Source organism: Rhipicephalus microplus, chromosome 6 (genome assembly GCF_043290135.1).
Source record: "Rhipicephalus microplus isolate Deutch F79 chromosome 6, USDA_Rmic, whole genome shotgun sequence".
Lineage (NCBI taxonomy): Eukaryota > Metazoa > Arthropoda > Arachnida > Ixodida > Ixodidae > Rhipicephalus > Rhipicephalus microplus.
This window is the reverse complement of record NC_134705.1, coordinates 182296511-182321693: the sequence shown is the minus strand read 5'-3', so window position 1 is coordinate 182321693 and position 25183 is coordinate 182296511. Positions and strand designations below refer to the sequence as shown.

The 25183-nt window shown below is 46.1% G+C and overlaps 1 protein-coding gene across 2 annotated transcripts in view; it reads left to right on the top strand.

The window, feature by feature from the left end:
* The first annotated feature begins 224 nt into the window (after positions 1 to 224).
* The window catches only part of LOC119168264 (methionine synthase-like), a 58718-nt gene continuing 33759 nt past the window's right edge, over positions 225 to 25183 (top strand). Inside the window, exons 1-13 of one of the 2 annotated variants that reach the window (XM_075867208.1) lie at positions 225 to 706; positions 4002 to 4234; positions 6250 to 6339; positions 7924 to 7993; positions 9709 to 9801; positions 12624 to 12730; positions 15213 to 15272; positions 15989 to 16083; positions 17860 to 17960; positions 18655 to 18716; positions 20299 to 20446; positions 22044 to 22156; positions 24105 to 24245. In XM_075867208.1, coding sequence (XP_075723323.1) covers positions 628 to 706; positions 4002 to 4234; positions 6250 to 6339; positions 7924 to 7993; positions 9709 to 9801; positions 12624 to 12730; positions 15213 to 15272; positions 15989 to 16083; positions 17860 to 17960; positions 18655 to 18716; positions 20299 to 20446; positions 22044 to 22156; positions 24105 to 24245 — 1392 coding nt within the window. In that variant the 5' untranslated portion in view covers positions 225 to 627. The remainder of the gene's footprint in view (positions 707 to 4001; positions 4235 to 6249; positions 6340 to 7923; positions 7994 to 9708; positions 9802 to 12623; positions 12731 to 15212; positions 15273 to 15988; positions 16084 to 17859; positions 17961 to 18654; positions 18717 to 20298; positions 20447 to 22043; positions 22157 to 24104; positions 24246 to 25183) is intronic. The other variant, XM_075867209.1, reaches the window with a different exon arrangement.

Genomic DNA, 25183 nt, shown 5'->3' with positions numbered 1-25183 from the left:
GAGGGCTCCGGAAATTTTGACCACCTGGGGTTCTTTAACGTGCACCCAAATCTGAGTACACGGGCCTACAACATTTCCGCCTCCATCGGAAATGCAGCCGCCACAGCCGGAATTTGATCCCGCGACCTGCGGGTCAGCAGCCGAGTACCTTAGCCACTAGACCACCGTGGCGGGGCGTTTTGGAACGTTAAGCCCCACATGTCTGTCTAAACTGCAGAGCGCTAATAAGTGATTGTCCTGTGCTATGTGCGCTTTTCTAAATGTCCCTCACTGACTTTTCGTTGGGTAGCTATAATTAGAGTTTGATTGATAGGTTGTAATTGTATCGGTGTAGCTATTGGAATGATCCGCAGCTCACCATACTGTCCGTTGCACATGTTATCTTTTTTTATATATATTTACGCGATCGTGACGCGGCAAGTCGAGATGGAACGTCGTCAAGATACCCCGTAACTTTTGTGTGTATGTTCATTCAATAGGGCGTCTTCCTCTTATCGTTATCGTGAGCCCCCTCTCGCTTGTACGATAAGGAGATAACGGGGGCGGGCAGCGAAGCGCCTGTGCCTTGGCCGCGCTTATTTTCGCCGCGCTCGCTGTTGGCGGACATGCTGCCTTACGCTCGTTACGATGTGGTCACTCCGGCTTGTCAACGGTAGCACGGACGGTGTCCCTCCTATCATGGGTGACGGCCGAATTCCACACTCAGGTGCGTATGCGAGTAGCAGTTCGAATCCTTATTAGGGCTGTTGGCACAATTTTGTCGCACTTGCTGATGAGACGTGGCACGCAACAGTTATTTCGATCACTCATCACATCACTTTATTTCCTTAAAGGCCCCTCAAGGGGGTATTACATAAGGGGTGGGTATACAGTGTAGCCAGGTGAATTCACTCGGAAAGAAAGTTTGTTACATTGTCCAAGAAGTTTGATGGATTAGCAATGGCCGCGATGGTGTGGGAAAGGCCATTCGAATTTGTTGCTGCTCGGAGGAAAAATAAAGAGGAAAATGTGATGTTTCGAGCACGTGGGCGTGACACTTGCAGTTCATGTCTGCGGCGACGAGGTATGTGCGTAAGGTGAACGATGTAAGGTGGATGACGGAGATTACTGTAATAAAATTTCGGGAATAAAGATAGCGTGGCAATGCGACGACAAAGACAGAGATTAGATAAACCGGATTTCGTTTTCAATTCAATCAATCAAATCAAATTTTATTTTCGGTTCAGACAATACAGCGCATTGTCACTGCGAAAATAGGCGACCAGAGAAAAAAGCTGCGCTTGCGCAGCTTGACTAAGCTCTGGTCACCCGTAAAGCAGTAGTGACAGGGCAAAACATCTAACAAGTCTATATAGCTACAGTATATACAATGTGATTACCAAAGTGGTTATGCAGACTACGGTGTTCTAATGAAAAAAAAAAACATCAATGTATGTTTTAAGTTACAATCATTTTAGTAAAACCAGCTACTGTAATTATACAAACATGAGTAGTTCTAATACATTTACATAAACAGATCTAGTAAGGCTTTGTTAGTAAAGTTAAGAACGTCAACATTTCTTTGTTCTAGTTCATTTAGTGTGGTTGCGAGTACATAGTCAAGTTTTTCTTTCCCATAATGGGTACGCGAGAAAGGAACGTGGTATGGTGGGTGATACCTGAAAGGATAGGAAATTGTATTTGCTTAAAGATTTGCAATTTCTTCGAATAGCTGTGTTCTTCCTAATGTGGCATTTTTGTATGTTCTCAGTAGTTTATGCTTGTATATGTTGTGAATCTTCATAATTTTATGTTTGTGGAATAAAGGTTCTGTGTGTTCTAGAAACGAGACGTTTTCTATTGAACGAAGTGCTTTTTTTTGGACCAAGAATATTTGCTGCAAGTTTGATAATGTTGTGTTTCCCCATATTAGCGTGCAATAATATAGGTGAGAGCTGAGGAGCGCGAAATATAACATTCTTTTAATGCTAACAAAAAAAGTGTGACGGTTTCGGCTTAATACACCGGCTGCTCTGCTTAATTTTGGCAATAAGGTCCTGACATGTTCATTCCAGGACATATTTTCTGAAAAAATTACACCAAGAATCTTAATATGTTTCTCGATTTTGATTTGAAATGGCCCAAGAGTTATATAATCGTCGATGCTTCTTAAAATGCCCGGGGCACGGAACAACACACATTTAGTTTTCGATTCGTTTAAAGTAAGCCTATTGAACTTGCACCAGATCTGTAAGTTATGACAGAATGTATCACCCTTTCGTGTCATGGTCTCCAAGTCTCTTCCCTCAAGAAGTACCGAGCAATCGTCGGCATATATAATATATTTACAATCCTCATAGATTCTTACAATATCATTAATATAGAAAAGGAAGAGAATCGGTCCTAATATGCTACCCTGAGGAACCCCATATTCAATAGGCCTAAGGTGTGATTTAAATTTATTTAGTTCAACGTGTTGGTTGCGCGTTTTCAATTAAGATTTAATAAGTTGTAACACTGTCCCACGTAACCCATAATGTTCTAACTTTTCAAATAAACTTGAGTGGTTTACCCGATCGAAAGCTTTACTAAAATCTAGAAATATACCCAGTGTCATGACTTTATTTTCAAAGTTGTGTAATATTTCCTCTTTTTGAACAAGAAGTGCTGTCTCAGTGCAACGTCCCTTTCTGAAGCCAAACTGGTGATCTGTTAATAGGTTGTATTTTGTAATAAATTTCTCAATACGACAATTTATTACTTTCTCAAGTCCCTTTGAAAAGATAGGCAATATTGACACAGGACGATAGTTGCTTAAGCTATTTTTGTCTCTATTCTTGTAAATCACTGAAACTCTAGCAACCTGCATGCTGTCTGGAAAAAGCCCAGTAGAGATAGCGACGTTATATATGTGTGTAAGCACTGGTGCAATTAGGTCTATAACGTATTTGATTGGTATTATTTCTAAATCATCCACATCGCGGCTACGACTGTTCCTAAGCTTCTGATACAGCATTGTCACTTCAGGGACAGATGTTGGCTGCAAGTACATTGAGTGGGATAGTCTCGGGATACGATTAACAGCTTCGTGACAGTAGGTGCTACTTCCGATTTCAACAAAGAAATTGTTGAAAAGGTTGGCGAGTTTGGTCCCACCAATCGTTTTGTCATTTATGACGAGGTTGTCGATCGTATAATCCTTGGTATTCTGGTTTAGTTCCTCGTTTATTTTTTTCCACACTTTGTTACCACTACGCATGCAGCCGCGGTGGTCTAGTGGCTAAGGTACTCGGCTGCTGACCCGCGGGGCGCGGGTTCGAATCCCGGCTGCGGCGGCTGCATTTCCGATGGAGGCGGAAATGTTGTAGGCCCGTGTGCTCAGATTTGGGTGCACGTTAAAGAACCCCAGGTGGTCTAAATTTCCGGAGCCCTCCACTACGGCGTCTCTCATAATCATATAGTGGTTTTGGGACGTTAAACCCCACATATCAATGAATCAAAACAGTGATAATCAGGATAGTCAGTCAGTACGGTGTTACATTTTAAAGAAAATTGCTGAAAGCCTGCTCATACTTGGTGTAGGAGCACATACCATGATGATTGCTACAGCCCCAATTGAGGGCTAGTATGCACAATGCCAGTCATCACGACATAACATCTATTTCAAGGACAGGGTGGCGCCATTTTAACACAGGGCCTCAATGCACAATGCCAGTCATCACGACATAACTATTTTAACACAGGGTGGCGCCAGGTGTACGCAGGTATACGCAGGTATACGCGAGAAACTCATGCGTTGTGATTGGCTATATTTCTTCTAGGGAGGAGGCAAAGCATGGGAAAGGGGCAGCCAAGAAATATGAAAAGGGGACGTGTGGCTGTCCCTTAGCCCCCCTCCCCCCACACTGAATATTCCCTTCGCGCTCCGGCTTAATTTATTAATGTACCACCAGCATCGAGTTCTGGCCATGGATAACAGAGACAAAAAAAAATTAAGATATATGCGCCATGTATTCTTGCAGACGTGGACCCCAAAAATGACGCAATGAGAGCGCACAGAACGACTATGATCAAGGGTGTTCTGGAAGAGCGAGTCATGATCCTGGACGGTGCGATGGGCACGATGATTCAGCAGTTCGGCCTGGACGAGGCGTCGTACCGAGGATCGGAGTTCGCCCACCACGGCAGGCCTCTGCAAGGCAACAATGACCTACTGAACCTGACCAGACCGGACATTGTTATGGAGATACACAAGGTTGCTTGTCCAGAATTTACAATTTACTCAGCTTTTTTACATGGTTCTCTATACGCTCACAGTGTAAATGGCATCTGCAACATGCAGGCATGATGTGGTTCTGGCTCCCGCGACCGAGGCATAGAAATTTACCTTTGAGGGTTTGAAATTTACCTTTGAGGTCTCGAAAGATGCCTGCATTCAGTCTCTGGATTTGAAATTTAGGATTGAGCAGGAGCACACGTGCTGGCGGTATTCGCCTAGGTTGGTTAAGCCCATTCTTGATTTTCATTCCTGTCACTCAAAGTTAGTCAAGAATGGTGTCGCCACTTCATGTCTCGAATCTGTTTTGCGCAATCGTGCCCGCATCAAATGTCATAGGCTTTTGATGACCAGCTTACTAGGCTTAAGTTATCGATTTTTCCAGGAGGAAAGCTGAGTCTTCTCAGGGAAGGATTAATAAAGAAGCTCAAACAGGACGGTAATGACAGGGCGGGCATCGATAAAGGTTTGCCTTTCTCGTCCATTCCATATCTTCATGCCTTCTCCCCCCGTATAAAAAAGGTGGGAAATAGATTCGGTGTTAATGTGGTTTTTTTCGTCCAGAAATAAGTTGGGCCGAGTTTGCGCAGTGATGGAAAGGAAAGTTAAAGGCAAGGAAAACAAAAAAGTAGTGTGATTGTGAGGTCAATCACTGGGAAATGTTTGTTGAATGTGGAATGGGTGCGGTGTATTTTGTCCAAGGCCTTGTCATGTGGTAAGTGCGATATTGGGCAAACTGGAAGATGTTTGAATAACCGACTAATGGATCACAGGGCATCGCTGAAGGCCCACCCTTCGTCGAATCTGTGCCTACATTGCAGGGATTGCAAGTGTTTCCCATTAGTTCGCGAAACAAGGGTGTTGTCCCGGCACAGGGATAGGACAGCGAGAGGAGTTCCGGAGGCATTTTATATACACAAGTATGACAACAAGTGTGTTGCGAGGCCTTTGGTCACATTGCACGAAATATAGAGATAGATTATCTCACTGCCAACCTCCAATGTTTCACGGCATATTTTTTCGCTAGGTATATATATGTATCCTTCAATAAACTTTCACTTGCTATTGTCTGCGCTTGTGTGTGTGCCCTCTCTGTTTCTTGTCAGTTTTTCGCGCAGTACTGTAGTTACGAGGCATAGAGTTTCCCCAAGTTAACTATAGAGCAGACCCTGGCGCTGCGATCGTTCAGCTACCTGGGGAATGATGGATAGTACGAAAATTGGTCCTCGTGCTTCGAATATACTTGCGGCTTTGTTTGTTGCTGTGTTGCCGTTTGGTTTCGGATAAAAGAAGGAATTGTTGGGAACTTCGTGAGCCAATTTGAAACGACGAGCTTAAAGAAAAGGTCAAGGTTGTGAAGCGTAACTGCTAAACCTTCGACGGGCTTTGTGTTGCGGATTCTCGTCACGCGGAGCCGAAAGAACGAATGCTATAGGCAACACTAGGCAAATTTATGTACTTCTCGTGATTATAATGGTGGCTGAAGCGCCGTGCGTTGCAGCTCCCTTAAAAACTATAGCGCCAGTCTTCCTCTAGTGTAGCATTGGCTTCGTGAATATGCGTGGATTTTTTTTCTGTAAATTAATTTCTTGAATATACAAGGTTTTAGCGGGACAACTCAGTGCTCTCCCATAGTTGAGTACGAAGTACTCGAAATCGTTAAACATTTTTTTCAAAACACATAGGAAAACACCATGGAGCCAGGTACTCGTGGTATCAAGTATCGTAGGCTTTGAGAAAACCCCAGCAAATATGAACACGCACGCACACACACACACACAGACGCACACGCACAAACACAAACACAAATCTTACAATTTAATCGCATACCATTTATCTATACCATACAGGTATTGTCACGCGCTTTACACTAATATCAGTTGAAGTTTTCTAATACGTATCTGCAGACCTCTCTTTGTGGGTAAAATTGGTTCGTTTGCCGTGCTTTATTTATTTATTTATTTATTTATTTATTTATTTATTTATTGTGGCAGCGCTACCTGGAAGCTGGAGCCGACTTCGTGGAAACGAACACTTTCACTTCGACAGCTGTAGCCCAAGCCGATTACGGACTGAGCCATCTGGTGAGATCTGTGTGCTTGCACATTGTTTCCGTCCGAGCCTCGCAAAAACACGTTATGTATAATTCCGTTTAGCGCTATACAGTGGCACACAATTTAGGGCCAATGAGGGTACGCATAGGCGACTTATGCGATGCCGATCTCCCCCACAAACGTTCCTCACATTTAGCGTCTGTCAAAGCGTCTGCTCGTGTGCAGACGACCATTTCGGCGAGATTTGATTTATCTGATCGATTCGCTGAGCCGCCATCTTGTTTAGACAGCAAAGTAGCCGGCATCGTATTCGTCTACGATGCGGTTAGGGTGGCTAGATTAGCACCCTAATGCGGTCTTCTCGCAGCTGTCTATTTTGCTGGCTACGTGAGATTTGGAATGGGACTTAAGATGACCGCCGTCCATTTAGCTGTCTATTTAGCCGTCTACCGTGAGTATTGGAACACACCTCAAAACTCGTAAGGCGCACGCAATGCCCGCAACGCCCGCTGCCCCTGCAAACGTTATTCTAAAACTCCCTATTGTTTCGTGCTCCCCCGTGCGGATAATGGAGCTATTAGAGCTTGCTTGACTTCGGCACTGAAACATTGAACGATTTGAAGTGACAGGAACTTCGGTAGAAGACGACGACTCCGCTGCTACGTGAAGTGCATGACGTCACACACGCCATGGCAGAATTGCAGTCGTCGGTAATGAGCGGGATTTACAGGCGGGAATTCGGAGGGCTCAATTGGCAATGAAATATTCTTCTACAGTAAATCTTTTTTTTAAATGTACGGGCACAACAGACCCTCTACTTCTATTTCTTTTTTGCTGAAAACAGCAATTCGGTGGGTGACCGTGTCACGGCCCCTTTAATACAATGTGGGAGCCCCGCCGCGGTGGTCTAGTGGCTAAGGTACTCGGCTGCTGACCCGCAGGTCGCGGGTTCGAATCCCGGCTGCGGCGGCTGCATTTCCGATGGAGGCGGAAATGTCGAGGCCCGTGTGCTCAGATTTGGGTGCACGTTAAAGAACCCCAGGTGGTCAAAATTTCCGGAGCCCTCCACTACTGCGTCTCTCATAATCATATGGTGGTTTTGGGACGTTAAACCCCACAAATCAATCAATACAATGTGGGAGCCACGTGCGTGTGTTCGGGTGTCTTTCTTTTCTCTCCTTCACTCTCTCTCTAACTTTTATTCCCCTTACCCCCTTCCTCGGTGTAAGGTAGCCTGCCGGGCTCAGCCATGGTTAACCTTTCTGCTTTTTTTCATTCTTATTCTCTCTCTCTCTCTCTCTTTGTGCTCTATCTCATGGCAGAGAGAGAGAACAGATGCGCGGTGTGCCACCGCCTGGCTACGCCACTGACTCTACGGAATAATTTCTTTCGAATACAGGGTTCGGTGTTGCTATATAGTCAATATAAACCAGTTCTACTTACTGGGAAGCAGTTAAAAGTAACAGAATCCATTCCTATCTCCTATAGTGTAGCGTGGCGCACACAAGGACTCGCTAAACAACTTCTGGGTTTACGTTAATAAAATGAGCCAGTGGTATGACTAGCTGGCTGGTGGGAAATTTCTAAACTTTCTTTATTTCGATACCTTGTTAGGCTTACCGTCTTAACCTGGAAGGCGCCAGGCTAGCCCGCCAAGCCTGCCAGCAAGTAGAAGCCCAAACAGGTTAGTGCAAAACTTTGCCCTACGCTTGTTACCGATAGTTTCTTTCTTATTCACTGCAAGAAACCTATAGTGTGTCTTTACAAAGAGCCGTGGTTTAACCTCTTCAAGTATCCAGTCTTCCCGCTTGTGCCTAACAGTAGTGTTGCGCCAGAACGTCGAATGGACGTACGCATAATCTCGCCCCTCCATGCCGAACCTAGCACGGTGGCTTTCAATAATGGTCGAACCTCTTATTGCATCTCGCCGCTGAAGTGCGGGAGCTGGCCGAAAATGATGCGGACGTACGTATAAAACATTCGTTTATTTGAAAAAAATGACAAAATTTACCGGCGCGTTCAAGTTTTCGATCTAAAATCAGGGAGACTAACTTATTTCTGTATGAAAAAAAGGCAAATCAAGGCGAAGAAGGACGGGATCAAAATCGTTACAGTCCGTTGAATGACTGTTTCAGCGGGCCATAAGTAGCTTTGCGGCTAATGATTGGCAATGTGACCTCATCAATTGTGAGGTCCATCGGAAGGCTTTCGGCTCTTCTATAGTAGAGTACCGAGTACTTTAAAATCGTTTACCACATTTTCTAAACTCGAGAGCCATGGGCGCAGAAACATTTTTGGGGTGAAACTCTCGTTGGAACGGGCGTCCGCAGGCGTCCAGAGAACGTCCCGTAAAATACAGAAATAACATGCGCCGACGAATACATTTCAATTGGCGGCGCCCAGCGGCGCAAAGCCACCACCACGAAAAAATTAAAGAAAGTTGGTTCGAAATTTACATGTTACACCGCAAATGTAGTCGAAAGACGATAGTCTTGCTTCTGGAGAGAGCGAACAAAACGTTTATTTGATGTTCTGCGCAAGAAAATCGGTGAATGGTATTCTGGAGGCGCTGCGTTAGAGTGCCTCGAGCGTGCAGCGGAGGCGAACGAGCGCATCGAGGCACGTTAGACACAAGAGTCATCTGGCAGTTATCTTCGAAAACGAAGGCGTGCAGCTCGCGGAGAAAGATGCGCGCCTGCAGTCTCGGAAGTGATGAGGTGTAGAACGCAAAGCGACGGGCAGATGCCACCACCGTGACGTCGTAGCAAAGCGTTGGAAACACCTTTTTGAGCATCGCGCTGCACTGTCAGCACAGCGCGATAAACGCTACATTCCTTAGAGTTACTTGTGTGTGCCTCTTCTAGTATAAAGGCAGACATACAAAACTTCGAAGCGTTGTTACGGTGCCTGAGATATGCGCAATAATTGCTCTTTAATTGGCGATCGCACAACTATGAACGCTAAACCTTGAGGAATATTGGTGGGTGCTGCGAATGGGGTTGGCCTATCGTCTTTAAAAGGCAACGCTATTGGCTGATCACGGCCGAACGCGCCCCGCGTCCCCAACTCCTTGAGTGCGCGGAACGCGAACACTGCGGACCTGTTCGCTCGCCAACGAATAAAACGGCGAGAATTCCCTTTTCCGCCGCAAGACACCGCCAGCATGAATTGGCTCTTTGGCTACATGTGACATTATCTGGTCGCCTCAAGGAGTGGTGTTGCACCTCCTAAACGTTTCTTTCTTCGCGGGGAGGGGCAGCTATGGCTGTGGGTGGACATTATGTAATAATTCTGAGGTTGTAGCCGACTACAGTGCGCCACGTGCTGTGCGCGCCTTCGTAAACAGCATCGGTTCACACACGAAGCATATTCTAACTCTCTACAAACGCCCACTTTCAGGCATTCCGAGGTTCGTGTGCGGGGCGCTGGGACCGACCAACCGGACACTGTCAATATCGCCGTATGTTGACAGACCGCATGAACGCAATGTATGTACGTATCACCTATAAAGCAGACGGAATATAAAGCAGACGGATATAAAGACGGAATATAAAGTGGACCTATAAAGTAGACGGATATATATCACCTATATAGTAAACGGAAAAAAGAAAGAAAAATAGTTCATATATATGTAAGAGCAAGTTTTTTCTTGCTTTTATGCATACTTGCTGAATATATGTCTCTTTTGTGAATTTAATAATGACTTAATTAGCTAGAACGTATACTCGCGTTGCTTCATCGACGTCCACTACTTTACATCATTAGGCTTGTTTTCAAGCATGGAACATTAAAGCTAGGGCATGTCTTGATCATCTACACATATATCGGATTTGAAGGTTGGCACTCGTCTGGTCTTCCTGTTATATTGTATGCCTGTCTTTTGCGCTACATGCCCCACCGCGGTGGTCTGGAGGCTAAGGTACTCGGCTGCTGACCCGCAGGTCGCGGGATCGAATCCCGGCTTCGGCGGCTGCATTTCCGATGCAGGCGGAAACGTTGTAGGCCCGTGTGCTGAGATATAAGCGCACGTTAAAGAACCCCAGGTGGTTGAAATTCCCGGAGCTCTCCACTACGGCGTCTCTCATAATCATATGGTGGTTTTGGGACGTTAAACCCCACATATCAATTAATTTTGCGCTACATGTACATTTATGTATTCCTACAAGCTCGCCAAATTGCTCTTCTTACATCTGGGGTATTACGCGCCAAAAGCAGGATATGCTTATCAAGTGCGTGCAAAGCTCTGGAAAATTTCACCAACTGGTGTAATTTAATGTGCACTGCCATCGCTCAGTACACAAGCCTCTGTCATTTTGTCTCAATCGAAATGCGACCGCCGTGGCCTGTATCGAACCCACAAACTCGGGTCACCATCCGAGGATTGTAACCACTTCTCCACAGCGGTGAACTTATGCATATGTATGTGCTCCGTAACCATGCAGCTGGTAACTGCAGAAGACTGTTGGAGCAAGTTGGAATAACCCCGTCAATGTGATGGAAGCCACGGCTGCGGGTGAAGCGAAATGAAATGAACTCTATTTGGTCCTGGAGAACTGGTCAGACACCCTCTAAAAGGGGTCCGCCGCAGTTGCTGGCCGCGCCCAAGCTGGGACTGGAAGAACGTGGCTTGCCCCGCCGCGCTGGTCTCTAAGGTACTCGGCTGGTGACCCGCAGGTCGCGGGTTCGATTCCCGGCTGCGGCGGCTGCATTTTCGATGGAGGCGGAAATGTTGTAGGCCCGTGTGCTCCAGTTTGGGTGCACGTTAAAGAACCCCAGGTGGTCGGAGCCCTCCGCTACGGCGTCTCTCATAATCATATGGTGGTTTTGGGATGGTAAACCCCACATATTAATAAATCAAGACCGTGGCCATCCACTCGTTCGCAGGCCTCCTGGACTGCCAAGTTCTGGACTGAGAGCTCGGAGCTTTTAAGAGCCATGGCTAGATATACGCCGGTGGCATTGCGGTCCAGGTTGGCCTGTTATGAGCAGCGAAAGATTATTAAAAGTATCTTAAAGAAATATAACAAGGCAATCGTCAGCGCTCGTTTGCGAAAGCGCGAACGTGGGATGCCTGCCTTGAAGTTCCGTTTCAGGTCACGTGCTGTACATGTGATTCACGTCACCAAGTGGTGATTCTGTCGTAGGGTTCGGTATACGTCTGCAACTTATTGTACAAGCGGGGTTGTACCAAGAGTGCAAGCCTGGTGTAGGGAGCCCTCTTTGTGACTGCACTCTCAATATAAGTGTATAGGTCCGGTCCGTGGGCAGCGAGGTCGCCACCAATGCCGACCTGCCCACGCCCACTGAGAGGGGCGGTGCCATTTGTATTGATATAGGTGTATAGCCAGATGTACGCCGCGAGTGTTGGCGGAGTTTGGTATAATAATGCCACATCATATAATACGATGACATTTCTGCCAACAGTCCCAGGTTTTGCATGCGTGATTCTACCTTATAATGTGGTATAACGAGAGAGCATCGTAATGCGAAGGTGCTCGTGTCTCCCGATGTACCGATACTGCAATTTAATGAGGAAACTTTAGGAGCCAAAGAAAACCTGCGTTATCCCTCCGATAATCTTGCAACAGAAACAGGAGCGGTGTGCAGACACTTTACTCTGGTCAAGTGAAGCGTAAGTTTTGCGTAATCGAACAAGAACGTCTTTGCTTAAACGTGTCGCCATTTTATTTTTCCATAGTAGTATGCGAACACAACTCGCAGAGTGTACACTGTCGTTCTTTATGAAAGGGAACACGCGAGCGCGTGGCCTACGCTCTGCGGTGGCTGCCTACAGCACCATCAAGCGACAAGTGAAGAAAGCACGTTCGCTTTTGGCGTCATCTATTGCCAAGCTAGATAACGAGTCATGGCCGGCAGACAGGCGCTGCTACATTACGATCCCTCACCGCTCGCGCGGCGAGCGACATCGAGCGATTGCTGCAGCCTGCGCCGTGGTCGCGCACAACGTTTGTTATGTTGGCAGCGGACTACGCACTACAGGCGTGAACCGAGATGGAGTGCATTCCAGCAGCGCTTGTCTGCCGGCCATAACTCGATATTATTATTTTGTTTTGGCAACAGATGACGCCGAAAGCGAACGTGTTTGCTTTTGCTGTCCGTTGATGGCGCTGTAGGCAGCCGCCGCAGAGCGCAGGCCACGCGCTCGCGTGTTCCCTTTCATAAAGTACGACAGTGTACATGAGCCTGCGCTCTTGACATGAGCGCTGCGGTGGTAGTGGGACCTTGCTTTAAGAAAAGAAAAAAAGTGATGCTCAACTGTGCTCAACACGTGAAAGCCATTTTCTGTGACGCAGCTTTCGACGAACTAAGCGCCGCCTACGGGGAACAAGTGCGCGGTCTCGTCGGCGGTGGCGTGGACGTGCTTCTTGTCGAAACTGTCTTCGACACTGCCAACTGCAAGGTAACGCATTTGTACATAATGTCACACGTTAGTTTGCTTCCTTTCGTTGCGATTGTGTTTTCAAAGCAAAGCTGCGTATCAAGGAAGTGGCTATGCGTGAGGCGGTCGCCCCTGATAATCGAAAGGGGTAGTCAGGCCCACCCCGACACCTTTATTCATGATGACGAATTCCACAACGCGAGAACACAAGGAAAAATGGGACAGAAAAGGGCGCTGACTTACGACGGGTTTGAATTCAGCGCTCTTTTCTATTTTGTGCCAATTTTCTTATGTTTTCGCTCTGTGAAATTCGTGATCACGAACCCAGGCCAACTAGCCGAAGCTTCTGCACCTGTGAACCTTTATTCAGCGGTTCCCGCCCCGTCATTGCAGGGCTGTGACCATGAAGGTCTTGCACGATAATGACTTCTGGGGATTCATTATTTTGCATTAAGAGAACTGTTTACATCTTGTTTTTATCTGTTAGAAGCAAGTTTTTGTTACATTTTTTCTGTTGCGTCAATAGCGAAGCTTTTTTTTTTATCCAGCGTCGACCAATGAGAGGGTGGAGATAGGGGCGACGCTGTGGTGAGAAGGGAAAACATAGAGACACTGAAGAGTAAGACAATTTTTAGCCTATTAGTTAAGTACAATTTCTTAATCCCTTTTAAGCATGACTCGATGATTGGGAAGTGAGAAAACGCGCGCGCCGAGAGAGAGAGAAAGAGAGTAAAAGCAGGAAGGTTAGCCAAGCTTGGATCGGTTGGCTGCCCTGCACTTGGGGTGAAGGAAAGATGTAATAATGGAAAGTATAGGGAGAAAAGAAGAGTAAGAAAGAGATGGATAAATAGACAGCTCGATATTACCCAGCATGGTCTCACGCTGCTTTTTCTCAAGCAGTCGTTAAGTCCGGTGGTTCTTAAATGGACCCTGAAACGGTTTTGACGATTTGTACAAACACATTGGGCCGGTAGGCCAAGTTACAATGGTAATTAGAGGCCGATTTGAGCTCGCTGCGTAAACTGTGTAATTTATTACAAAGCTTTAAAGCTGCGAATCGCTCCAGATCGCTGCGACTCGGCCGAACGCGTTTTCAACCGCCCATACACCAAGCGACACGCTCTGCCCCACTGACGTCATTGTTTCCAGCTGATCTGATTGGCTGTGGAACGCGCAGCACAGACTGCTGGTATCGGATCGGCGGTGGGATTTACGCGTATGCGTTCTCGCGCCACATCGTGGCGCAGGTGCCGCGAAGGCGGAGCTTAGCCCCGAGCGCTCGAAGGAAGCGTTGAGGGCAGTTGAGGGTGAAAGGTGGAGCGGAGGAGGAGGATAACTTTAAAGACGATAGTCTTTCTTGGGGACCTTCGACGCAAAAAATTCTGTCTGTCTGTCTGTCTGTCTGTCTGTCTGTCTGTCTGTCTGTCTGTCTGTCTGTCTGTCTGTCTGTCTGTCTGTACATTTGTATGTTTGTTCACTCTTAACAGCATCAGGTATAATTGATACGGCTGACCCCATCCGCAGTGCCCACCAATCTTGCTCAAACTTTGGCGTTCATACTTATGCAATTGTGAATTTAAAAAAAAATATTGCGCATGTCTGGGGCACCATAAAACGTATATATTCTGCATGTACATCTTTTACTAAAAAAGCATACATACGTAACTCGAAGGACCGTAGCGCTTATCACGCTGTGCTGACCATGCCACGCTTGCACGGAAAGGCGACTGTTTTCAACGCTTAATTTGCTAAGACGAGACGGTGGTGGCACCTACCCGTCACCTAGCGTTCTACACCTTACCACCTTTGAGACGGGTGCGCACACCCGTATCAGAGCCACGCGTTTCGTTTTCCAAGAAAACTGCCAGATGGCGCTCATGTCTCACGTGTGACGTGACTTGACGTGCTTGTTCGCCTCCGCTGCACGCTTGAGGCACTCTAGCGCAGCGCCTCCAGAATACCATTCACCGATTTTCTTGCGCCGAACATCAAATAAATGTTTTGTCTCTCCACAAACAAGACTATCGTCTTTCGACGAAATTTGCAGACTAACATGCAAATACGGGGCCAATTTTTTTAAGTACTCGTAGCTCCGTTAATAGTTAAAGTTTCGATTGAACTATGAATGCCAATGATTTGCTCCAGTAGTGGTCTAATAAAAAAAGGGAATGTGAATAAACCGTTTCAGGGACCCTTTAAGAAGCACAAGAGAGCTAAAAAATGTGGCTAGAGACGCCACACTGAGATTCCCGCACCTAACACCGTGACGTCATAGATTTCGAAGGCGCCTAATGGGTACTACATTGCTTCTAATCAATCAAAATGAAGCGCATTGTCGTCTGACGATGCCATACACCTAGCATACGAGCTAGGTTTAGGAAAATTTCATCGAGCCAATGTGGAGAAAATACTAAAAAGACATTTTGAAATTTTTTCCATGTGAAAAATCTGCGATAAACATCTTTGTAACGTTGGCAATTTGTGTTTTTGCCTGCTACTCAAGGCAGCCCTGGTCGCGATACAAGAATACTTCGAAGCATCCGGAGAGAGCCTCCCCGTCTTTGTAAGTACCCTAAAAAAGATATTGTTTTTTTTTTTGTATAAACAACTAGTGCATGCCTTATAGCGAAGTACGCCGGTAATCGTGTGGCCACCATACAGTGCGCAGTAATGGTGCTACCTGCAATATTTTCCGCGGGTGGTGTGGAAGGAAGATAAAAATAAAGTGATTAAGTACATAACTATATTCAGAAGAAATACAAGAATATTTGCGTACATAACTTGGACGCACATGCTGGTGAACCTAGACGATAAAATTCAACATGGACATCTCGTGTACGTTTCTTTCTATTTTAGATTGTGGGCGATTGTTCGGCTTCAAATCATTGAAACGAATCAGCCTATGTTTATAGGGGTAGCAGCGCAAGCACGAATGCGCTAAAGGAAAGCCGGAACGCAAGGCAAAGAAATTTCGAAAGATAGATCAGTTGGACCGTCTCGTGTCGTCCCTCTTTGCTTTCCGTTCCCCGCCTTGCCTTCCGTTACGCTTTTATTTCGACACTTTCGTCCCCGCGCTGCAACTCCTATGAACATGCAATTCAACCAACTAGCGCCAAAAAGCCCTTCCGTTTAAATCAGCCAATCAATGAAGCGATCAAACGATGATACTTGCGCATGTTTATTACCATAATTCGGGTGGCGTACGTTGCAGAACGAGATCTTTTTTTTTCTTATCTCTTTCTGGTGTAATATTTCATTTTGATTCTTCTTTTGCTGCAGATTTCAGGGACTATCGTCGACAAAAGTGGACGAAATCTGTCGGGACAAACTTGCGAGGCATTCATTCTGAGCGTCAGCCACGTAAGGCCCCTCTGGTATGTACAGTGTGCTGTAAACTTGGATATTAGGCATAGGCAGACAGACACAGGCAGATAGATAGATAGATAGATAGATAGATAGATAGATAGATAGATAGATAGATAGATAGATAGATAGATAGATAGATAGATAGATAGATAGATAGATAGATAGATAGATAGAGATACAGACAGATAGATAGATAGATAGATAGATAGATAGATAGATAGATAGATAGATAGATAGATAGATAGATAGATAGATAGATAGATAGACAGATAGATAGATAGATCTACGCACGTTGGGTGTTAAGTCGTGGACTGTGATAACTTGCGCATTTCGGACTTGTATGCTACAGAAGGTCAGAGTTGAATACTGCATATGTTCATGAGGTCTTAGGTTCAAGTGTGGCAGCTTGGGCGAGTTGGTATGGCATGACGATAGTTACAGCGCGATAACAAAACGACGACACAGAGACAAGAAGGACACGCGCTCGTGTCCTTCTTGTCTCTTTGTCGTCGTTTTCTTCTCGCGCTGTAACTATCGCCTTAAGTTCAAGCCTCGACACATTTGATAAGCTGCTGAGTCCAGTCGTTATTCAAAATTTACTGCAATATACTATCCATGTAGAGTGCGTGAGGATTTATTAGAAGGCAGAGAGGTCGGCCTGAGCTAGTTCGCCCGAGCCTGCTACTCTACACAGGGGATAAAGGAAGGGGGAAGGAAAGAGGGATGAAGGGTGATGGTGAGGACAAGAAGAGGTGGTGTGTATGTACAGTAGCCACTTAGCATAGTAGTAGCCTAAACTCTAGTATCTCGTCCAGTGCTTTTGATAAAGTCTAAAACAGCCTTTGTAGCAGTTCTTGACACTGTTTGGTCGTTCATTGCTGACGATATGTATTTATCCATGTATTTCGCGGTGGAGCTACATGCGTTTCTATGGGAAAGGTGCTACGTCTTAGGTCGACCAATCGAAGGACTGATTTCATGGGGAAGTTGTCAAATAATAAGAAATGTATCTGAGGGGCAAAGAGAAATAAGAATAAAAATATTGGAAGACAAGATATGATCTGGCGACATATACGCTGTCTTCTACCTGTTTTAGAGTGAAACTGTAAAAGAAGCAGTGGTCCAGTAGTAGTCGTGATATTAACGGGAACTAACAGACAATTATGCCTGGGAAAGTATAAGAGATTTTGTTAGAAGTAATCCTGATGTATATGTGAAGAAAAGTGGACGGAAAGATAAGCTGTCGCTGGCAAGGACCGATCCGGAGACCTTCGAATAACCCGTCCGATGCACTCAGGCGGCGGGATGTAATCCCTGTGTCCACTTTAAAAGGTTTATATGCTCATTTAAACGTGGCAGCGTCAGTCAGCGCCGCAAGTAGCTATTACGGAGAGTGTGGAACAGTTTTTGCCTGTTGGCGTCACGTAGCATCTTATCTTATTACGAGCTGGCAGTTGATAAAAAATCCTTCGCATGAGATTTGAAAGCATAAAGTCTGCCAAAACGAGACCCTCGCTATGAGTGAAGAAAGAAGTGTGAATTCGAGGGCTGTCTTTTTTTTTTTTTTGGTTAGACACAGTAGTAATGGAAACTACCAGTGATGCTTAGGAAAGTCTAGGGGATATAAGAAATGTGATGCAAACGTGAAGGAAGAAATGTGAACGAAGAGATAACTTGCCGCCGAATAACTGAACTTGTGCATAGCTCTTTCTCTCTTCCTTTCTTTCTTCTGTTCGTCTCGGATCGCGATTAGAGGTCTCGTATGTGAAACGTTTTCCCCGCAGCATCGGCCTCAACTGCGCCCTCGGAGCCAGTGAAATGCGACCGTACTTGAAAGACACGTCTGTTTTCACCGATGCATACGTGATCTGCTACCCTAACGCTGGTGAGACTTACTGGGAGTGTTGTGCATTGCATGCTGTTATCCGCCACTGCGTCATTATTTTGAGTGCACTTGCGTGCAGCATTTAATATTCTCATGCGTAACACTTACTGTGGCGTGCGACCCACAAACAAAAATTTTGTCTAATATGCTTGAGAACGTTCAAAACCGCGCAGCTCGTTTTGTGATTAGCAACTACAACTTCAGTGTCAGAGTCACTGTGCTTGAAGATAGGTTAGGGTGGGAATTTTTGGGTAATACGTAGGAAACACTTGAGATTAGAAATAATATTCAAAACATTTCATGGGTTGTTCAAAATATATAAAGAATCTTACCTTTCACCTCCCCATTTTTTTTCTTTAATAAAACTCACGACCCCCCAAAATTAGGAGAAATTTTGTGCAGAACAAACATTTATGAAAACTTCTTTTCCCCGCTCACAATTTCTCAGTGGAATCGGCTCCCACAGGAGGTTGCAGACTTCCGCACTGAAACATCTTTCAGGGACATATTGGTACTGTCATAGCTGCATTTTTATGATCTGTTTTTGCGACCATCTTGTTTTTGAATAGTTTTTTTTTGTGTGAACGTATTTTACGTTGCGTATTCTCTCCTCTTCCTGCAATAATGCTCTCGGGCGCTGCAGGTATTTTTCGTAAATAAATAAATAAATAAATAAATAAATCTTTCCGTGCAGGATTGCCTAATGAGTTTGGCGAGTATGACGAGACTCCAGAAGCCATGGCAGATAGAATTAAGGTGGGTTACAAATCCAAATATGAACTAATAGTGCTTGTTATTATTTTATTATGCACACTGTTGTAACAGCGAATAGGCTATTCTAGAAAATACTAGAAAGGAGGAGCTAACAGTGTTGTGTGTACCTTTTTAGATGCGAAGCAGCTCTTTGACTAGCCTGTGTAACGCTGTCCCTCCGTGCGTCTGTGCGTACGCACCGCAACGAGCTCCCCTCGCCGCAGGTGTCGGAGCGGCTCCAAGTAGGTCAAGCCCATGGTAGAATATACAAACAATTGTTTGTATTTTAAGCGATGGTCCCGCCGCAGCTGCGCGATGACGTCACGCTCCCCTCGCAGTGTGCGCTGACGTCACTCTCTCTCGCATACCGTGCGCTCGTCGCAGTAAAGCCAGGGGCTTTACGTCGCAGCGCCCGCAGCTGCCGACTCGTCCGTTCACCCGCAACAGCGCCCCGATACCGCCGCTCACTACACCACCGACTCGTCGGTTCACGCGCAAGAAACCTGACGTCCGCCTAACGTAAGCATTGAAACATGTCTGTTCGGGTCACCTCTCTCTCTCGCTTTACTCTCTCGACCTCTCGCGATTCTCGAGAGCACATCGAGTGGTAACACTCTTTTAGGCTCGTTTATCTGCGATGGAGAGGAGGTCGGAACACGACGCTCCTTCGCCAGCCAAAACATACGCCGAAGCCATCAGGCCTAACCTGGCCATCGCTTCAAATGACTTCTTGGCAACGTCATATATGGTGCCATATGATGGCGTCATCACCGCTGGACGTTGTCACTTGCTGCAGAGGTGCGTCAGTGCCGGAGGTGGTGCAACACCACGTAATTTGCAGAAAACTCAAGGAAAGGGGGGAATCAGGGTGATCGATAATTAAAAGCAGAAATGAAATGACGTGCTGCAAAAATAAACAAAATATGGCCTTTTCCACCGAGTCGTCTAGGACAACTACGTAACGGATTGTAGGACTTTTCAGCGTGCGATTTTCGCGCTACATCACTAGAGTATATCGAAAAGAGAATCAGATTTATAGAAGAAGAAAGACACTGTGGATGGGCGAAGCATGTAGAAAAGGGTGTTTCAAAGCGTCACTAACGTCGTCGGGAAACTGCGTCGAGGAGGAGGAGAAAGGAAGGAGGAAGGAATGTAGCTTGCCCTAAGGTCCTACTACTTACTTTTTTTATTTTTTACATGCCCACGGTTTCAGTACTCTCAGGCGTGTAGGCAAGGGTGTTTTAGCACCATTAATACTGTCGGCTATTTGTTAGGCTAACTGTGGCCCCCCTTCATATTCAGGGGACCGATTGTGAGTAGTGTAATTTACGCAATATTTTTTGGCGTATGCCCATTTATGACAGACCATAACTACATGATGGACCGGGACGACAGAAGATGCCGAGAAGCTGAGTACCTATGAAAGGGCTAATAATTTTGACTTACTGGACATCCACTAGTGATTATCATGTGTCATCTTGTGTAGTCTGTAGTGTGTGTTCCCTAGTTACGTGGATTCTTTAGGTCACTACCAAACAGCACAGCTAAAGGGATCCGTGACACGCCGTCTTTGTTTCTTGCCCAGGAGTTTGCCGAGAGCGGTTTGGTGAACGTAGTAGGCGGCTGCTGTGGGACGACGCCGGAACATGTCCGCGCCATTGCGGATGCCGTGAGAGGTTTGAAACCGAGGTCGCCACCCGTGGCGGTCAGAAGAGGTTGCCTCAGTCTTTCCGGTGAGCCATCCGCTTCGATAAGTCCAGGAATGTTTTCATTATTCCGTTACATCTCCCCATCCTCTCTTCCTATGCCACTGTCATTGTCGTCATCTACGTCTCCTGTAGGAGGACGACCTTGCCCAGTCATCTCAAAATACCTACGCTCCTCATATGTGGGGTAGCATATAGGACTTCCATTAATAACGTAAATACCTGCCATGGTGCATGCGTCTTGGGTCTGGCGGCAACGTCACGAAATGCTATAGGTAGGGTTCCCGATTTCGGAGGCTTTTGTTCTGGTGATCCTGTTTGTCCCGGATCACACTGCCACGCTTACTCCGCCACCGAACCCCCTACAAAAACGGCAGAAGGCAGAACTGGAAAATGAAAAAGACTGATCGCGGAGGGGTTCAGGGGCAATAGGTGTAAGCTCTTATGAGAGTGTTAATTTTCTTGTGTCACGCATCACGCGACGAAGTACTTTCGATTGGATGTGCCGGACACTGATGAATCGCAAAAAAGTACTTCCAACTGTGGGCGCACAAATCTCGTGTTTAATAATTCTTCTGTGTTGCCCGTGTTTCTATGTGCGTCACCACGTCCCACCATTACTAGTTCACCTGTAGGTTAAGCTTCTATAGAGGTCAGTAGCAGCAATTAAAACTGCATTCATATTTGACTGAGTGAATGTGAGTCTTCCTTAAAGGAGCCCTGCAATACTTTTCCAAGTAACCATCCAATTAATTGCCCCACTATAGGAGCTTATTACCTTACGAATCAAGCGCTGTAAAAAAATTGAATCTGTCAAGCAAGAACAGAAAGAACAGAGTTAGACAGTCGCTGCACACTCAAAGCGCCCTTTTTTCGGTTCGTCCCAGCGAGCGTTCTGAAAGCTGCAGATAGAGGGAATAACGAGGGAGCAAGAAGATACGTCCATACTACACCCTGAGCACGTTTGGGACGTTAAGCCGCAACAGTAATTATTATTATTAGTAGTATCTATGCTATTAGTATTATTATTATATACATTATAAAACCCTGAAGACTTCCTTTTCTGGTTTTCTATGAACGCGCAGCTGACTTTCAGCGTGGTCACGAGCACGCTCACTAAACAGTGCAGCATCAGGGGGCTTTACGCACTGCGGACACGTAGCGGCACACGGCGGCGGGTGCTGTAACTGTGTAGCTTACGGTGGTCCAATAAGCCAATGGCCGAGGACTGTTTTATTGCGATAGCAATTATATGGACACTCTCAGCTGGTTTTTGTCGTTGCCGTCACTGCAATGTCCTCTCTCTCTCTCGATATATATATATATATATATATATATATATATATATATCAGGATCATTCATTCTTCATCGTGAAGGATGAAGGATCCTTCAGGATGAAGTATCCTGATGATGGCCAGACTCTAGGCTGAAACGTCGAAATAAACCACGTTTTGACCACTCACGGAGGATCTACTTGACAATGTATATATATGGCATCATTTTCTGGCCATGTTCAAAAAGCGTTGTAGGGTCCCTTTAAAGCAGATATACGTATATACACGTGTTCCTCTTGTTTGGTGTCGGTTCGGCATAGACGTGGACCCGTTCTTATTTTGCAAACAGGACTCGAAGCGGTGGTAATCACGTCGGAGACGCTGTTTGTGAACGTCGGCGAACGCTGCAACATAGCCGGATCTCGAAGGTTTGCCGAAATGCTCCGACAGGGGAAATACCAGGTACGGTGACGGATCGTTTGCTTTGCACGCTTACGCGTACTTAGTTGAAGCACGCTGCAAATCACGGCTGGGATATCAGCGGCACACATGGTAAACATCTTAAATACAAGAAGAGAGAAGGAGACGCACACTATGAGCGCTCATGTTTCACAATTCGCACGTACGTAGCTATAGGCAGCGTAGCTAGACAGCTCACAAAAGCGGGCAAAGACTACTTGAGCCCCCTAAATTTCTTGAATGCTCCCTTTTTCTCTGAGTAAAAGATTTGGAAAAGAATAGCAAATTAATAGCAAGTTTAATCACCCTACAAGAAACTGCGGCCAATCACAGTAAGGGCTGAATTGTGTGCATTACCAATAATGGTTTAGAAGAGGTGATAAGAGTTTACATCAAGGTCTTTTACGAAGTGCTAGCGAAGAAGCAAAACGCTGTGAACCTCAAAAATTTAGAGCTCACTCAGACTCAGATTCACTGAAATCTTCCTCTGTCAGACTCACTAGGACTCAGACTTACCAAAATATTACTTACATGAAATTGATTTTATATGTGAGGTTTAATGTTCCAAAACCACCATATGATTACGAGAGACGCCGTACTGGAAGACTTCGGAAATTTCGGCCACCTGAGGTTCTTTAACGTGCACTTACTTGGAGTCGCCCAGACTACTGGCTCTGAGTGAGTGAGTCAGAGCAAGTTGAGTGGCGAGTTTGTTAGCGTACAATTATCTGTTTTGCCCAAGATATCAGTGGTTTTCAACATCGATGTGTCGCATAATTGATGTTCTATTTGGCACTTTAGATCTTAATTCTATATTTAAGTACAAGTTGCCCGTGGTTGCAATCCTAAAGGGCATTGTTATTGAAGGTGATGACTCCCTTGAGATGTTTTTAACACCTTCGTTTGAAAAAAGAATGTAGGGATGGTCAAACCATTTCCCCGTAACTCACACACGTCCCTATTGAATTTATACATAGCTGGCGTATGAAGGCTACTGCGTTGATGTTGTGTAGACATAATTAGAATAAACCAGAGCTGACATATAAGGGTAACAGTAACGCTGAAGTTGCGTTCGTAGAACGAGAGGTCGGAAAAACAATGTGGAGCTCACTCAGACTCATGCTAACTAATGTTTAAGTCAACCGGACTATCTCGGACTTCGTCTCGCTAAAATTTTTCTTTATCAGACTCACTCGGAATCAAGCTCACCGAAATATTAGCGGGACTCACCCAGACTCTGACTCACGACTCGATCAGAGTCTGTGTGAGTCGACTAACGAGTCAGTTTGCCCGCCTATGCGATGAACCTCATCTGATCGTCATCTGACTCCGAATGCCTTACAGATGTGTTGCAGGCACCCCGCCTCTCCACAGAATAACGAATAATTGCCTAGTAGTTGTTTCTCTACGTCACATAATTAATGATGATTTATGGCGTACCGGTTGCCATGCAAGTGTAATTGTTACCCCAAGATGGCATAGAACGTGCTCTGAGAGACCACTCTGTGAGTTTTTGTTGTCTGTGCTGCGTGTTTTGCACAAGCCAGACGTTTTTTTTTTGGAGCGCATGCAGCTTTTAAGGCCGGACCAGACGCGCGCGCTGCAGCGCGTCAGCGCGTGGTGTTTTGACGCGGCGCCGCGCTCTCTCCGTATGGAGAGAGAAAGAGTGCGCGGCTACGTGAAGCTCCACTCCCCCTCTCTCCGTAGGGGGAGGGTGCGGCGCCGCGTCGGAAAGCCATGCGCTCATACGCTGCAACGCGCTCTTGTGGTCAGGCCTTTAGACGCCCGTTCCTGTGTTGAGCGGTGCCGCCGTCACTGTTGCTGTCGCCATCTGTGGCGGAACGGAGCGATAAACGTGAAAAATATAATGAAAAAAAATGAGAAGCATCTACGCAACCAAGGTATTGTTACATGGTTACTGTTTCGACTCTTTTTTTCTATCCCCTGCAAGGATGCCCTACAAGTGGCAAAGGAGCAGGTGGAGATGGGGGCGCAGATATTGGACATCAACGTCGACGACGGAATGATTGACGGAGTGAAAGCGATGACAAAGTTTCTCAACTTGATCGCCAGCGAGCCTGAAGTGTCCAAGGTTGGTAACATGATGCATAACGGTGGAAAATGGAAGTGGCATGACAGCGTATTCACGGGGCCAGTTTGCTCGACTTGGAAAATGAGGGTTGCTTAATGGACACATTTAGTTGGGCGTCCGCAGAAGCCATGCGAACACAGCCAACACCTTCTATATGTATATATAAAAAAAGAGGTGTTGACACCGCCTGCTTTTATGACAGACTGCGTCCGCAGGGCTGATTTCCACGCTTCATTAAATCTGTCTAATGTGTGCCTTCCACAGTTCGGCTCGTGACGTGCTGCAAGAAATGTCTCCAATTAAGCTAATACATTAATAAGAGTGAAGCAGGCTTTCGCCTTCGATTGTTACAGGAGGTGTATCAAGCAACCGAACTATTCACCGCGGAACACCTTTAGGTACCGTCCTGTCGCCGCCTCATGTCTCGCGTCGGCGTCACTCAGGTCTCACGTAAGCCGAGTAGGCTGCACGTTTGAAAGGCCAGAGCTTGCTTGCCCGTGAACGCCATCATTCCCGAAGGCTTAACATCCTTGTCACCCGTAGCAACTGAAGTGCACTTTGAGCGAGTACACTTAGCCGCGAGTGTCATTCGCGCGCTGTCACAGGAGCAAGTTTAGTGTCTTTCGCTGCAAAGTACACTTGCCGGCAAGTGCGTTTCCCGACCTCACTTCACTGCGACGGCTGCGATGAATTGTGTAGCCTCGGTACCAGTGGCTTGTACAGAAAGACGTTGTTGCCTAAAGTGGCGCTCGTAATATATTTAAACCACTGTTTTTGTCATGATGGATATTGTTATGTATAAAACAATAATAAAAACAACAATAACCTCGCTACTTTCACCGTCGGGCTATATGCGGCCACGTCCGCTAGGCGGAAGCGGCAGCACATGCACAGCAATAACTGCGTCCGTCGCGTAGTTTACTTCCAGGTACACTTGC